The sequence below is a fragment of the Oncorhynchus mykiss genome, chromosome 17, assembly GCF_057628025.1.
Source record: "Oncorhynchus mykiss isolate SJ-2025 chromosome 17, ASM5762802v1, whole genome shotgun sequence".
Taxonomy (NCBI): Eukaryota; Metazoa; Chordata; class Actinopteri; order Salmoniformes; family Salmonidae; genus Oncorhynchus; species Oncorhynchus mykiss.
The window spans coordinates 33460311-33475947 of NC_143038.1; the positions used below are offsets into that span (position 1 = coordinate 33460311).

The window sequence follows — 15637 nt, forward strand, 5'->3', positions numbered from 1 at the left end:
GATGAACAGAGCAAAGTACAGAGATCCTTGATGAAAACCTGCTTCAGAGCACTCAGGATCTCAGACTGGGGCAAAGGTTTACCTTCCACTAGGATAATGACCTTAAGCACACAGCGAAGACAACGCAAGAGTGGCTTTCAGACAACTCTTTGAAAGTTATTTATGTGGCCCTTCCAGAACCCGGACTTGAACCCGATCAAACATCTCTGGAGAGACCTGAAAATAGCTGTGCAGCAACGTTCCACCTCCAACCTGACAGAGCTTGAGAGGTTTTGCAGAGAAGAATGGGAGAAACTCCCCAAATACAGTTGCGCCAAGCTTGTAGCATCATACCCAAGAAGACTTGAGGCTGTAATTGCTGCCAAGGGTGCTTCAGCAAAGTACAGAGTAATGGGTCTGAATACGTATTTAAATATCATTTTCAGTGTTGATGTCTAAAAACCTGTCTAAAATTCTGTTTTTGCTTTGTCATTATGGGGCATTGTGTGTAGATTAATGGGGGGGGGACTATTTCATCAATTTTAGAGAGGCTTTAACGTAACAAAATGTGGAAAAAGTCAAGGTGTCTGAATACTTTCTGAATGCGCTGTATATGGACTGAAAGAAACATTTAAGGAAAATAGCACCTTGATCTTCACCAATGGCCAGAAAAAGATGACAGAGACAACTGTACACAGTATTATCATAGCATTATCTTGAATAATCAAGATCAAATCATGTAAAATACTATCAAAGATGAGGGAATGGTCAAAGTCAATTTATTCTGCATACTTTTTTGTTTTACAGAAGAGAGCATTTCAAACGGAGAAAAAAAACATAGGATTTGTATTTGCTGTATCTTAAAGGTCTTACAGTGGGGAGAACAAGTATTAGATACACTGCTGATTTTGCAGGTTTTCCTACTTACCAAGCATGTAGAGGTCTGTCATTTTTAGCATAGGTACACTTCAACTGTGAGAGACAGAATCTAAAACAAAAATACAGAAAATCACATTGTATGATTTGTAAGTAATTAATTAGCATTTTATTGCATGACATAAGTATTTGATCACCTACCAACCAGTAAGAATCCCAGCTCTCACAGACCTGTTAGTTTTTCTTTAAGAAGCCCTCCTGTTCTCCACTCATTACCTGTATTAACTGCACCTGTTTGAACTTGTTACCTGTATAAAAGACACCTGTCCACACACTCAATCAAACAGACTCCAACCTCTCCACAATGGCCAAGATCAGAGAGCTGTGTAAGGACATCAGGGATACAATTGTAGACCTGCACAAGGCTGGGATGGGCTACAGGACAATAGGCAAGCAGCTTGGTGAGAAGGCAACAACTATTGGTGCAATTATTAGAAAATGGAAGAAGTTCAAGATGACGGTCAATCACCCTCGGTCTGGGGCTCCATGCAAGATCTCACCTCGTGGGGCATCAATGATCATGAAAGAGGTGAGGGATCAGCCCAGAACTACACGGCAGGACCTGGTCAATGACCTGAAGAGAGCTGGGACCACAGTCTCAAAGAAAACCATTAGTAACACACTACGCCGTCATGGATTAAAATCCTGCAGCGCACGCAAGGTCCCCCTGCTCAAGCCAGCGCATGTCCAGGCCCATCTGAAGTTTGCCAATGACCATCTGGATGATACAGAGGAGGAATGGGAGAAGGTCATGTGGTCTGATGAGACAAAAAATTGAGCTTTTTGGTCTAAACTCCACTCGCCGTGTTTGGAGGAAGAAGAAGGATGAGTACAACCCCAAAACACCATCCCAACCGTGAAGCATGGAGGTGGAAACATCATTCTTTGGGGATGCTTTTCTGCAAAGGGGACAGGACGACTGCACCGTATTGAGGGGAGGATGGATGGGGCCATGTATCTCGAGATCTTGGCCAACAACCTCCTTCCCTCAGTAAGAGCATTGAAGATGGGTCGTGGCTGGGTCTTCCAGCATGACAACGACCCGAAACACACAGCCAAGGCAACTAAGGAGTGGCTCCGTAAGAAGCATCTCAAGTTCCTGGAGTGGCCTAGCCAGTCTCCAAACTTGAACCCGATAGAAAATCTTTGGAGGGAGCTGAAAGTCCGTATTGCCCAGGGACAGCCCCGAAACCTGAAGGATCTGGAGAAGGTCTGTATGGAGGAGTGGGCCAAAATCTCTGCTGCAGTGTGTGCAAACCAGGTCAAGAACTACAGGAAACATATGATCTCTGTAATTGCAAACAAAGGTTTCTGTACCAAATATTAAGTTCTGCTTTTCTGATGTATCAAATACTTATGTCATGCAATAAAATGCTAATTAATTACTTAAATATCACACAATGTGATTTTCTGGATTTTTGTTTTAGATTCCGTCTCTCACAGTTGAAGTGTACCTATGATAAAAAATGACAGACTTCTACATGCTTTGTAAGTAGGAAAACCTGCAAAATCGGCAGTGTGTCAAATACTTGTTCTCCCCACTGTATAGAAGAGGGATTTATTTTTTATTTTATTTTATTTCACCTTTATTTAACCAGGTAGGCCGTTTGAGAACAAGTTCTCATTTACAACTGAGACCTGGCCAAGATAAAGCAAAGCATTGCGACAAAAACTACAACACAGAGTTACACATAAACAAACGTACAGTCAATAACACAATAGAAAGATCTATGTACAGTGTGTACAGTGTATATGGGAGGTGAGCGGGGAGCCACCCCTTTCCAACAAACAAAGCCATCCCCCATAGCATAATCGACCACCCTGACCGCTGGGCTCAAGTGTGCATCGAAACAGAATGTAAGCTCATATTAACTGGGAAAAAATGTAATGAAGTTGTGTTCTCACACCATTTACATCTAAACCACTCCGCAGTCATTGGACTTCAAGGCTAGAATGTGTCTACAACACTGCACATTGAAGGAGCGACTGAGGTGCTGAGTAAGTTGAAATTCAACTGGGAATTTGGAAAACAACAAGTTAACATGTGAACATGGAGAAATTTGGAGATTTGAATAGCATTTGAAAATCTATTTTTTTCAGTTTTGATGATCTGATGTTGCCAACAATGTAAACATTTTTAAAACCGAAATGTTATATTTTGTAGCTTGTAACAACGTATGTGGGCAATATCAATATCAATAATTTTGCTATAAGATCAGGCTTTTTGGGGTTTGATAACCTTTGCCGCAAAAATTGTTCAAATAACATTAGTCTTTTCCCCCAGATTTTTGGGGTGCATCTGGTTTATATTATAAGCATATTTCAACACAAGATGAATTTCACCAGGAAAAATTTCTTAGCAATACCACTTTGGATCTTAATGACTTATATTATTTTAATTTCCTATTTACCTGTTTTTTTGCATTGTGTGAATATGTTATATATTTATTTATTTATTTTTAATTGTCTGTATCTATCGATTTTGATCACAAAAATATTTTATTTAGTAAACTGTATCAAACCATTATGGAAGGAGACATCACACAGATGACAGAATATATATAAATACAGTATATATTTACTTGGGCATTTACTTAAAAATATTTAAAGGGGAGTATGTCCCGGACCCCTCCAAAATCCAGGCCAGGTGTCAATGTGTGATACAGGAAATTACGGCAGTTCCAAGCATTTTGGGGACCCTAAGCGAGATTTGCCCACCTCACCGATAAAACATTTTAGTGGCGGAGAGAAACATTTGGAGCTTTAAAGTATTTGTCCTGCAATTCTACTAATTTTGCCATGGGGCGGAGAGAACTTTGCAGTTATTAAGCAAATTTCCAAATTTTCAACACGTTGTGCCATTGTCGTTGAAATAATAAAATTCAGTTTAAAGCTCATTTCCTGCAATTCCACACATTTTGCCATGACTTATGCCATGTTCATTTGACATCTGAGTGAGAGTGACTAACAAAATGATTGGGGGCCCCATGGAAGTCAGGGCCCCTGGGCAGTAATTGGACCATTACTACAAGACTTAGATAGCTGGCTAGATTACTTGCCTAGCAATCTATAAAATCTTAGCTGACATGGGATAATTGAGTGACTGTCAGTGACTGAAATAACAAGAGAAAAACTTCTGATGTAGAACCACATTTCGAAACTGCACGTTGTGTATTCTACTATCCTACGGTTGTTTTTGGAGGGGAGGGGGGCCTCTAGCGGCTGCTTACTGAATGTTACTTATAAATAGAAACGGCACTGCAGTAGATGTTTTAGATACTTATTTACAGTAACATGATGTGTGATAAATAAAGGACATCCTGAAAAAAACAATATTTCTGTGAGACATACAGAGAGCCAGTGGTGTAGTTTCAGTGTGTCTGCAGAAGACTGTAAAACCCATCCGGCTGGGCTGAGGTTGCTGGTCTGTCGGGGATTGAGCTGTATATGTGGTACGTACCAGACTAGAGAAAAGAAACAGACAGTTTAACTTCAGTCCTTTAATTCTACAGTACTGTAAATGTAATGTAATTTAAAAGGATGTAACATCAATCTGAAACTGAGAGTCGATCACAATCACCAAACACAGTGGGTGATTCTGAACTTACATTGTCGTTTTCAGATGACTTTCCATTTTCTTCAAAAGGACCTGTACAACACAGAGGGAGCCTGAGTGAGTGAGTGAGTGAGTGAGTGAGTGAGTGAGTCAGTATGTGTGCGCACACACACACACACACACACACACGTCACTTCTCCTCCTGACTCAAACCATCCTGTAGACGTACAGCTCTATTCTCATGCTCTAACACATTATCTTATGTATAACTTATACACATACATGCTTACTGATATGACGACCTCAGACCAACATCCAAGCCTAAACAACTTTGAGTCCAATAAAAGCCCTACATGTTATGAAACATTGGGACAGAGTTAAATAGACAAACCTAATGGTAAAGTTGTGGATGGTACAGAAGTGATCAGGCTGTAGACCCCTGCATTCTCTGAATCAGCCTGGAGGAAAGAGAGAGAGAAAGATCCTTATTATCCCTCCGACTGTCTGTCTGTTCCTACGAAAACAAGTATGTATCCAAGGCTATTATTTTTGCTGTACTTACATCTTCATTTGCAGATACCTGCACAGGACCTGCATCTCACAGAGAGAGACAAAGTAAGAGGTTGTGTGTCTGTGTGTCTGTGTGTGTGTGGGGGGGGTGGGGACAGAAGACATTATGTTACAAACTCACCCGAGGGCAAAAACGTGGACGGTACAGAGGTGATGAGAGAATAGATCCCAGCATCCCTTGAATCCAACATGCCTGCACTGCTCATAGCTCCCATCACCAAATCACCTACAACAGAAAATAAATAAAACTTAAATTAGGATACGTGTTTGTACATGCATGTGTGTAGTTGTGTTAGTAGTGTGTGCAGTGTTTGATGTATTTTGTTTGGAACATACATTGGCTGTGATCATCCTGTCTGTCTGTAGGTCTGTACAACATAAAAGTATATAAGAAGGTTGTGGTAAGAAAATTCTCATCATGGACAATACAGAACTAAAGGTTGATACAATCTGCATCGTATTCACAAGGGAATTCTTACCTCTGAGAATTGGTTTTCTCTGAAAAACAAATTAGACTAAATGATTGATGTTGAATATAGCCTACACTACACAATATCACCAAAAGGAGTTGAAAGATTAACCCATGTCAAAGGCACTTACATTAATATGAGAAGGAAAATGTTTGCAAGTTATTTGTTATGCAGAATCAGAAGTACTCACTGGTCCTCCTGCAGAGATAGACAGCTGTCAATCCCATCAAGAACACGCCCACTCCAGAAGCCATACACACTGCTGTCTGCCATAATTGCACCTCTGTTTGGTGACATGATGACATCAGAAGAGGTCATTAGCTCTTAATCCAAATGTAAATACTTCAATGGTAGACAGGTGTTAGAATACCACTTTATTATTAGTCTTGGTAAATGTTTCCGTTTTCATATATGTGAGAAAAGACAGCTAGTCAGCTAAGCGTTTTACATTTGAGTCTGTGAAGGAAAATGTTATGTTTGTGCTTTTCTAATAACCAATTGGACTGGGTCCATGCAACTGACTGATTGATCGTGACTGGGAGGAATCCTCACTATCAGTATAAGCAATTTGGCAGTGCGCCAAGAACATTGTTTTGAAAACCGAAAGGGGTGTCTCAGTTTCAAGGTCTCAGCTTGGAGAGAAGAAGCCTTGTGAGGTATTGGTTGGTCACATGCATGAAAAAAACGTTAATGATAAATTAATGATGAATTTTGAATAAGCTAAATCTTGCAAATATAACTGTCTGTTTAAGCACTAAATAAGATAACTATTGGGACTTCCCCGGCGGAGCAAGATAGAGACATGCAAGATAGAGACAGTTTGTTAACAGTTAACACACATCACAACTAGTAAACACCAATAAACAAACATCGTGTGGCCATACTCACTTTCAGTTGGACTCTTTGGTGTGTCAGTTGTCAAAGTAGGACTAACAGTCAAATCTGGTGCAAAGCAAAGTCATTGGATCTGGTTATACAATAAAGTATCTAAATGGGATAATTTAATCAATCCAAGATCAACCTCTTTTCTAGTAATTAGGCACATTTGTGATGAGGAAAGAATACAAAAACCTGGGTAAGATAAACTGAAAACAATTGACTTATTTTAACTAACTAAAGATGACCAGCACACCTGATGTAGGATTTACTGCTGTGCTGGGGGCCAAAGGAGAGGTCAAACCTGGTGAGAAGAGATGAGAAATGTGCATTTGTTTCATATCAAATAAAATAAAATGTTTTTTGTCACATGCGCTGAACACAACAGGTGTTACAATACAACCTTACCATGAAACACTTACTTTCAACAATGCATTTTTTTAAGTAAGAAAATATTTGCTAAAAAAATTCTAAAGAAATAAAATGTAATTTATCAAATTAAAACAATAACGAGGCTATAGGTAATTCAGGTAATATGTATATGTAGGAAGGTGTAAAGTGACTACGCATAGGTAATAAACAGCGAGTAGCAGCAGCGTAAAAAGGGAGATCAATGCAAATAGTCTGGTTAGCCATTTGAGCCTTTTGGACTTAGACTTGGCGATCCGGTACCACTTGCCATGCGGTAGCAGAGAGAACAGTTTTTGACTTGCGTGGCTGGAGTCTTGACAATTTTTAGGTCCTTTCTCTGACCCCGCCTGGTATAGATGTCCTGGATGGCAGGAAGCTTGTCCCCAGTGATGTACTGGGCCGTACGCACTAACCTCTACGGTCAGATGCCGAGCAGTTGCCATACCAAGCGGTGATACAATCAGTCAGGATGCTCTCGATGGTGCAGCTGTATAACTTTTTGAGGATCTGAGGACCCATGCCAAATCTTTTCGGTCTCCTGAGAGGGCATAGGCATTGTCATGCATTCTTCACGACTGTCTTGGTGTGTTTGGACCATTTCAGTTTGTGTATTACAGACTCGGTCAGGGAGAGGTTGAAAATGTCAGTGAAGACACTTGCCAGTTGGTCAGTGCATGTTCTCAGTATGCGTCCTGGTAATCCGTCTGGCCCTGCAGCCAAGTGAATGTTGACCTGTTTAAAGGTCTTACTCACATCGGCAACGGAGAGCGTGATCTCACATTCGTCCGAAACAGCTGGTGATTTCATGCAAGGTTAAGTGTAGCTTGCCTTGAAGCAAGCATAGAAGGCATTTAGCTCGTTTGGTAGGCTTTCGCCACTGGGCAGCTCATGGTTGGGTTTCCCTTTGTAATCCGTAATAGTTTGCATGCCTTGCCACATCCAATGAGCGTCAGAGCCAGTGTAGTAGGATTCAATCTTAAACCTGTATTAATGCTTTGCCTGTTTGATGGTTCATCTGAGGGCATAGCAGGATTTCTTATAAGCATCTGGATTAGTGTCTCGCTCCTTGAAATCAGCAGCTTTAGATTTTTGCTCAGCGCGGATGTTGCCTGTAATCCATGGCTTCTGGTTGGCATATGTACGTACAGATGAGGTCGGTAATGTAGTGTACTCCTCAATGCCATCGGATGAATCCCAAAACATATTTCAGTCTGTGCTAGCAAAACAGTCATGTAGCATAGCATGCGTGTCATCTGACCACTTCCGTAATGAGCGAGTCACTGGTAAGTCTTGCTTAAGTTTTTGCAGGTTAGCAGGAATCAGGAGGGATTTTCAGATTTTCAGATTTTCCAAATGGAGGGTGAGGGAGAGATTTGTACACATCTCTGTGTGTGGAGTAAAGGTGGTCTAGATTTTATTTTTCTCTGGTTGCACATTTGACATGCTGGTAGAAATTAGGTAACATGGATTAAAGTTTTCCTGCATGAAAGTCTCCAGCACTAAGAGCACCAGTTCTGGATGAGCATTCTCTTGTTTGCTTATGGCCTTATACAGCTCGTTGAGTGCGGTATTAGTGCCTGCATCGGTTTGTGGTGGTAAATAGACAGCTAAAAAAAATATAGATAAACTCTCTTGGTATATTGTGTGGACTACAGCTTATCATGAGATACTCTACCTCAGGCGATCAAAACCTCTAGACTTCCTTAATATTTGCACACCAGCTGTTATTGACAAATAGACAGACCACCAGCCCTCGTCTTACAGGAGGTTTATTGTTCTGTCTTGCCGATACATGGTAAACCCAGCCAACTGTATATGATCCATGTCCTCGTTCAGCCATGACTCGGTGAAACATAAGATACGGATGGTAAAGCAGGATTATCCACTTGCAGATGAATTCTCACCAAGCATCAGGATCTGCGGCCCCTGTATCGGTCGTCTCCTCTTCATGCGAATGACGGGGCTTTGGGCCTGGTCCGTGAAAATAAGTAAATCTTTCTCCTTCAATTCATTAAAGAAAAAATCTTAGCCCAGTGAGTAATCACTGTTCTGATGTCCAGAAGCTCTTTTCAGTCATAAGAGACAGTGGCAGAAACATTATGTGCAAAACAAGTTACAAACAACGCAAAAAACCCCACCCAGAATAGCACAATTGGTTAGGAACCCGTAAAATGGCAGCCATCCCCTCCGGCGCTATTCATATCTAAGAAAAGTACAATTTAGAGTGAACGTACAAGCAGCCATGAATAAGTCTATGAGTAAACCTGTTAGAGCTTCAGTGAATTAGAGTGAACTAAAAATGTAATTGCAAAGTAAGGGATACTTACTAGTTGGTCTCATTGTGATGTCAGGGGTCAAAGTAGAAGTAACAGTCGAAACTGCTGGAAAGTATTAAAAGTTAATTCTGGATCTGATTACACAAGAAGAAAGGTATGCATTATTTCTGTTAGAAAACAACACAACTCAGTCAGTAGAAAGATTCACAATTTCAGAATTTTGAATATTATTGTTAAAACCCAGAGCCTTAAAAGCTTATGGTGTACCATGGGATGCCCCGTTAACTTCTTATGGATGGGGGAAGCATTGAGCAGCTTGGATGAATAAGGTTCCCAGAGTAAACTGCCTGCTACTCAGTCCCAGTTGCTAGTATATGCATATTATTAGTATATTTGGATAGAAAACACTCTGACGTTTCCAAAACTGTTTGAATGATGTCTGTGAGTATAACATAACTCTTATGGCAGGCAAAAACCTGAGAAAAAATCCATCCAGGAAGTGGGAAATCTGAGGTTGGTCGTTTCTCAACTCATTCCCTATTGAAGAAACAGTGGGATATTGGTCATGTTGCACTTCCTAAGGCTTCCACTAGATGTCAACAGTCTTTAGAACCTTGTTTGATGCTTCTACTGTGAAGTGGGGCTGAATGAGAGGGGATTGAGTAAGGTCTGCCATGAGCTGAAAAAGCGCTGACCATGCGCGTTGACGTGAGATCGAGCTCGGTTCCATCGCATTTCTGAAGACAAAGGAATTCTCCGGTTGGATCAGTATTGAAGATTTATGTTAAAAATATCCTAAGGTTTGATTCTATACTTAGTTTGACATGTTTCTACTGACTGTAATATGACTTTTCGTCTGAACTTTTGCCTGGACCTGCCAGTCGTGAGTTTAGATTGTGTACTGAACGCGCGATCAAAACTGAGTTATTTGGACATAAATGATGGATATTATCGAACAAAACAAACATTTATTGTGGAACTGGGATTCCTGGGAGTGCATTCTGATGAAGATCATCAAAGGTAAATGAATGTTTATAATGTTATTTTTGACTTCTGTTGACTGCACAATACGGCGGATATCTTTTTGTCTTGTTTGGGCTCTGAGCGCCGTACTCAGATTATTGCATGGTTTGCTTTTTCCGTAAAGCTTTTTTGAAATCTGACACAGCGGTTGCATTAAGGAGTAGTGTATCTAAAGTTCCATGTATAACACTTGTATTTTCATCAACATTTATAATGAATATTTCTGTAAATTGATGTGGCTCTCTGCAAAATCACCAGATGTTTTTGGAACTAACGTAAACTCACCCAATTCCGTACAAATGTGGGTAACCACGGCATTCAAACGAGGCTGCAATGAAAACGAATGAGACTGTAGTGACTGTGTTGGCATCAAAATCCGAGGTGTGAAACTACATTTCGATTCAGCATTGATTGACATGGTAATGAGCTAACAGTATTGGAGAAAAGATGAAAAAACTAACCCCTCTGGTGCTGTACGTTACATCGTGACGTGTCACTACGTAACGTCCAGTGCGCATTTGCGACTCATTTTGTGCCGTACAGCCTCTTTCCACCAGGGGTAGCCCTTCTCTCGCAGATTAAAATCATGCTCAACCATATACACTTGTAAGAAAACTTCATTATTTTTGTCTAAATTAATATAATTATTGCTAATATTAAACTAATATTTCATGACTAGGGTGCCATTTGCAGTTTTTTGCAGGTCATTTCTGCGAGCCATCATGACACTCAAAAGCCGGAACAGCTGCAGTTCACTTGTGAGGCTAACGTTAGCGCAGCCCTAAACCCCTCTTCAAATTCGACGCAAACCTTCAAACAGGTATGTGATGAGACATTACATAAACTCTTTATGTTTTATTTACATTTTAAGGTTAATTAGTTGGACAAATCGGGTGAAAAAAACTGTTTTCTTCACGCAACATATTACCCCCTTTCAAGATCACTTCGTAGCCTTCACTCCCCACCCGCCATTTTTAAAAAGACCAGACGGAGCTCATTGCCTTGATGAATTATGCAGAGATGGGCATCATGAAGGTCTCGTCATTAATTTAGTTGGAAAGGGGAGAAATTGTGCTTTACATTGGTATTGATATTACAGTTGATCTGGAAGTATTACGTTTTCTGGGCTCAAAAATAAGGTCAATTGTACGGATCAAGGCGATGTACAAAAGTGAGTGAGTTTACGTTACTGAACATAACGCGCCAATTTATGCTGAGATTTCTTTATATAAATATGAACTTTATCGAACAAAATATACATGTATTGTGTAACATGAAATCCTATGAGTATAATCAGATGAAGATCAAAGGTTAGTGATTAATTCTCTCTCTATTTCTGATTTATGTGACTCCTCTCTGGCTGGAAAAATGGTTTTGTTTTTCTGTGACTTGGCTCTGACCTAACATAATCATTTGTGGTGCTTTTGCCGAAAAGCCTATTTGAAATCGAACACCGTGGTGGGATTAACAAGAAGTATATCTTTAAAATGGTGTGACATACTTGTATGTTTGAGGAATTTTAATTATGAGATTTCTGTTTGAATTTGGCGCCCTGCACTTTCACTGGCTGTTGTAATATCGATCCCGTTAGTGGGATCTCAGCCATAACACAACATAACATAATGCTTACATGGATATTCCCTTCATTAACTTCTAGAATGGTCTCTGCTACTTATGATTGCCTGCTGTCTGTTAAATGCTCTACATTGGGTGTCACTCTAGTATGGAACCGTGAAATGCAGGGATTGGGGCCTGACCTGAACTGGGATACCATTTAGGAAAATGTATTTGTTACCTCTAAAAACCCAGCACACCAGCTTATACATTATAAGCTCATACATAGAAGTTATGCAACCACATTTAGACATTTTAAGATGAAGCTGATTCCTACTCCAAAATGTGAGAGACGGCGTATGAATGCTGTTGTAACACAAATGTTTTGGGAATGTCCTGTGGTGTCCCAGTTCTGGTCACATGTTTCGGATTTCCTTACAAACATGTGTTTCCATGTGAAGATCCACCTTTATTTTCGTTGAATGATAACTCTTCATTTGTACTGCAACTGGTTCAGAAAATAATAATTTATGCGGCATTAACAGCAGCAAAAAAGGTTATCCTTAGTGGATTACCCCTACAATCCCCTTGCCTCAAACATGGTTATCATATAATCAAGATATTGTTCTTTTAGAGCAATCAGCGGGCATGATAAACAAAGCTCGGGCAAATACAATTGAGGTATGGGATGTATTAACCAAAATATCTATCAGATATCAGCACCTCTTGAATAAGCAATGGACCTACATGGTAAGGGAGTTGGGGGACGACATTTTATTTCTGAGAATAATATAGAATATTTTTTATTGTAAACTCCACTTCCTTCCTGTAAATGTCTAATTTGTCTGAGAAAAGACAGGTAGTCAGCTAGAGATGGATGCTTACCCAGAACGCTTTCTGTGGAGCTTTGACCTCCTGGGCACATGCAAGAGAGAGACTGTTTAATAACAGTTAACACACAACACAACTTATTACGCCACTAAACTAAAATCATGTGGACTCTTAGGGGTGTCAGTCGTCAAAGTAGAACTAGAAGTCAAACCCGGTGCCAAGCAAAGTCATTGGATCTGATTATACAATAATAAAAGGTATCTAAATGGGTTGATTTAATTAATGAAATATCAACCTCTTTTTTTTTATCAGGGGATATTTGTGAGTAAAAACCTGGCTAAAATAAAGCTAGTCTATTTGTTTAGGTCCTATCTGCTAACTAGAGAAAGATGACCAACACACCTGATGTAGGATTCACTGCCGTGCTGGGGGTCAAAGGAGAGGTCAAACCTGGTGAAAAGAGATTACACAAGAACAAATGTAAATTCATTTAATATCTAGGTCATTCAATAAGCAGAAAGAGAGAAGTACACTACACATTACCTACAAATCAGATGGCCTAAAAGTATACAAATCTGGACAGAAATTACAAGCATGGGTCAATTCATAAATCAGATGGAGCTTTAATGAATTATTGTAATCAAAAATATACATGTAAGTTAAAATTAATGGATCTACTTACTGGTAGTTGGTGTCACTGTGGTGTCTCGGGTCGAAGTAGAAGTAACAGTCAAAACTAGTTGGAAGCAATATGATTACACAATAATTAGGTTTTACATTAACATTTTGTTCACCTAATTTTACAGGCCTGTAATCTAAACCATTGACTGTACAATTGGTATTTGCTGAGATGGTCATTTAGAGGCCCAACACACCTTCTGTAGGACTCATTGTTGTGCTGGGCGGCAAAGTAGACCCAGGACCTGGAGTCAAACCCACTGAGAAAACACATATTAATGAAATTCGTATTTTATTCATGATCGTATTAATGATCATCATGGTGTTGTTGTCCTTTTGAAATACCTTCATGACTTGTCTATTCAAAGTGGGAAAAGTAGGACTATAAAATCACTATGGACAGATTGCTTCCTGCCCTGGTAGATTATATTTCTCCTCATTATAGAGATGATAAGACCAGTTCATAAGGTGATCAAGTCTTTCAGGACAGATAAGGTGTTGATTGTTGTTGACAGCTTTCTAGAATAAGGTCACCATGGTATCTAATAGCAGAAGCATAACAGAGTATAGATACGATCTAAACACTCGACTAGATGAACACAGACATTATAATACTTGTGCTGATGATCCCAGGTGTTGGTGTTGAGGCTGGTGTCATATCTATAGAACAGCTTAATTATCTAACAGAACAGCTTCATTTACACATTAACACAACTATTCTTATTGCTGAAACTTGCTTTGCTTTAAAATAACAGCAGTGTCACTATAAAAAGCACAAATGTGTGGACTACCTGCTATAGAAGGTGTCTGTATAGTTGTTGGATCACTGATGTGAACTCCCACCAGATCTAAAATCATTTGGGAATGAAATGTGGTATTTAGTTTGTTGGTCAGAATTAACATAGTCATACTAAGAAGATGCTGAAATAAAAGTGAGTCAGATCATGAAGACCTGCAGCACTGATAGATATGTTTAGATTATGACTCACCTGTAAAGCTGTGCCCATCACTGCGTGGAGAGAGAGAGTTTGGTCCTGAGCTCAATCTGTAGTCACAGCTCACCTCCTTACGCCTCACTGACTGTAGACGACTGATCAGATCACTATGTTTTGGAGTGAATTGACAGAACTGCTGTCCGGATGCTGAGGAGGCTTTTCTCTTCATGATCTTTGCTGTGAAGGATGGCTGACTCTCCTCTCCAACATACAGGTTACAGGTGGTGTCAGGACTGACGGATCCACAAATCAAACAGATGATGGTGAAGTCCTCATCAATATTGACTGTAATGTCTGGTTTTGGATCTGTTAGGAAAGGACAGAGACTCCTTTATGCATCACTGTATTTGAACATAATGTATATGTCACAAGTGACACTGACTCTTACTAAACTAGACCCTGCCATTCTCTTTATATTACGTATCAGCATGTCTTATTTGATATCATGCATATCTATGAGTGCCAAATAATCATGTGTGCTGTGTGTTTACAACGATTGCCTTTCACTTAATTCCTTACATTCTCACGTGTGAAATTAAATTGAATGAAATTGAATCGCACAGACAATTTTGCTTGCTTGTATAGTGTGTAGTGATTCCACAGATCTTCCTCTCCCTGCTCGGGAGGAAGAGCCGAACCCAGTTCGGGTAGAGCCAAACTAATCGTGCTCGGGTAGAAATGAATGAACAAATCTTGCTCGGAAGGACCCGGGAATCACCTGCTGTGTTAGTTTGGCCCGTTGCTTCTAGTTAGCCTACAGCCCTAAATCCCAGCCTATTTATACTTTTCTAATAGGACCGTAGTGATACTGTGTATTACGGTGTAAACTGAGTTTATAAAGAACCTTTGGTTGTACTTTGGCCTCTCTGTGGTTGTTTGCTGTGGGATCTTAGAACTCTACTTTTAACATTTACATTTCAAATATTTAATGTCTTCACAACAACTATTTGAAATGACATTGGATGAGATTGTGATTTAAACAGAATCATCCAAGACAATCTGAATATATCATTTCTTACCAAGAATAGTAACAGAGACTGAACCACTGTGCATCGATGGATAGTGAGATTCTACAGTGTAAAAACATCTCAGTTTGATCTCAGCTGATGAACTTTGACCTGCCCACGAGAGCAGCTCAGTCCCCGTGAGTGATCGCGTACAGGTTGAGGGTTTAGGATCTCTCCCCTCTATGTAGAAGTAACACTGAGACACAGAGACAGATGGGGGAGTCTGACAGCTCAGCCGAACTGAGTCTTTCTCTCTGATGACTGTAGAACTGACTGTCAGCCTGGGAGGAGGTGGGTCTGTGAGATCAGGAGAATAGTGTCACTTTGAAAGTTGTATTTCAAAAACATCACAGGTAATCCATACATACTAACAGTATGGAAACTCCATTAATCAAATGTTCAACTATGTCAGCATTTATGTTTGTACAAAGTACAGTAATTCCTATCATTATGTGCAATGAAGACACAAGATCTC

General features: G+C 39.9%; 1 protein-coding gene across 1 annotated transcript in view; it reads right to left on the reverse strand.

The window, feature by feature from the left end:
• Positions 1-4171: 4171 nt before the first annotated feature.
• Positions 4172-15637, reverse strand: part of LOC118940148 (uncharacterized) — a 41274-nt gene continuing 29808 nt past the window's right edge. The window contains exons 6-18 of the mRNA XM_090204185.1: positions 15175-15459; positions 14150-14461; positions 13952-14008; positions 13358-13420; positions 13165-13218; positions 12885-12932; positions 12537-12566; positions 5702-5794; positions 5521-5539; positions 5378-5409; positions 5163-5267; positions 4524-4564; positions 4172-4379 (exon numbers count right to left, since the gene is read on the reverse strand). Coding sequence (XP_090060311.1) covers positions 4287-4379; positions 4524-4564; positions 5163-5267; positions 5378-5409; positions 5521-5539; positions 5702-5794; positions 12537-12566; positions 12885-12932; positions 13165-13218; positions 13358-13420; positions 13952-14008; positions 14150-14461; positions 15175-15459 — 1232 coding nt within the window. The 3' untranslated portion in view covers positions 4172-4286. The remainder of the gene's footprint in view (positions 4380-4523; positions 4565-5162; positions 5268-5377; positions 5410-5520; positions 5540-5701; positions 5795-12536; positions 12567-12884; positions 12933-13164; positions 13219-13357; positions 13421-13951; positions 14009-14149; positions 14462-15174; positions 15460-15637) is intronic.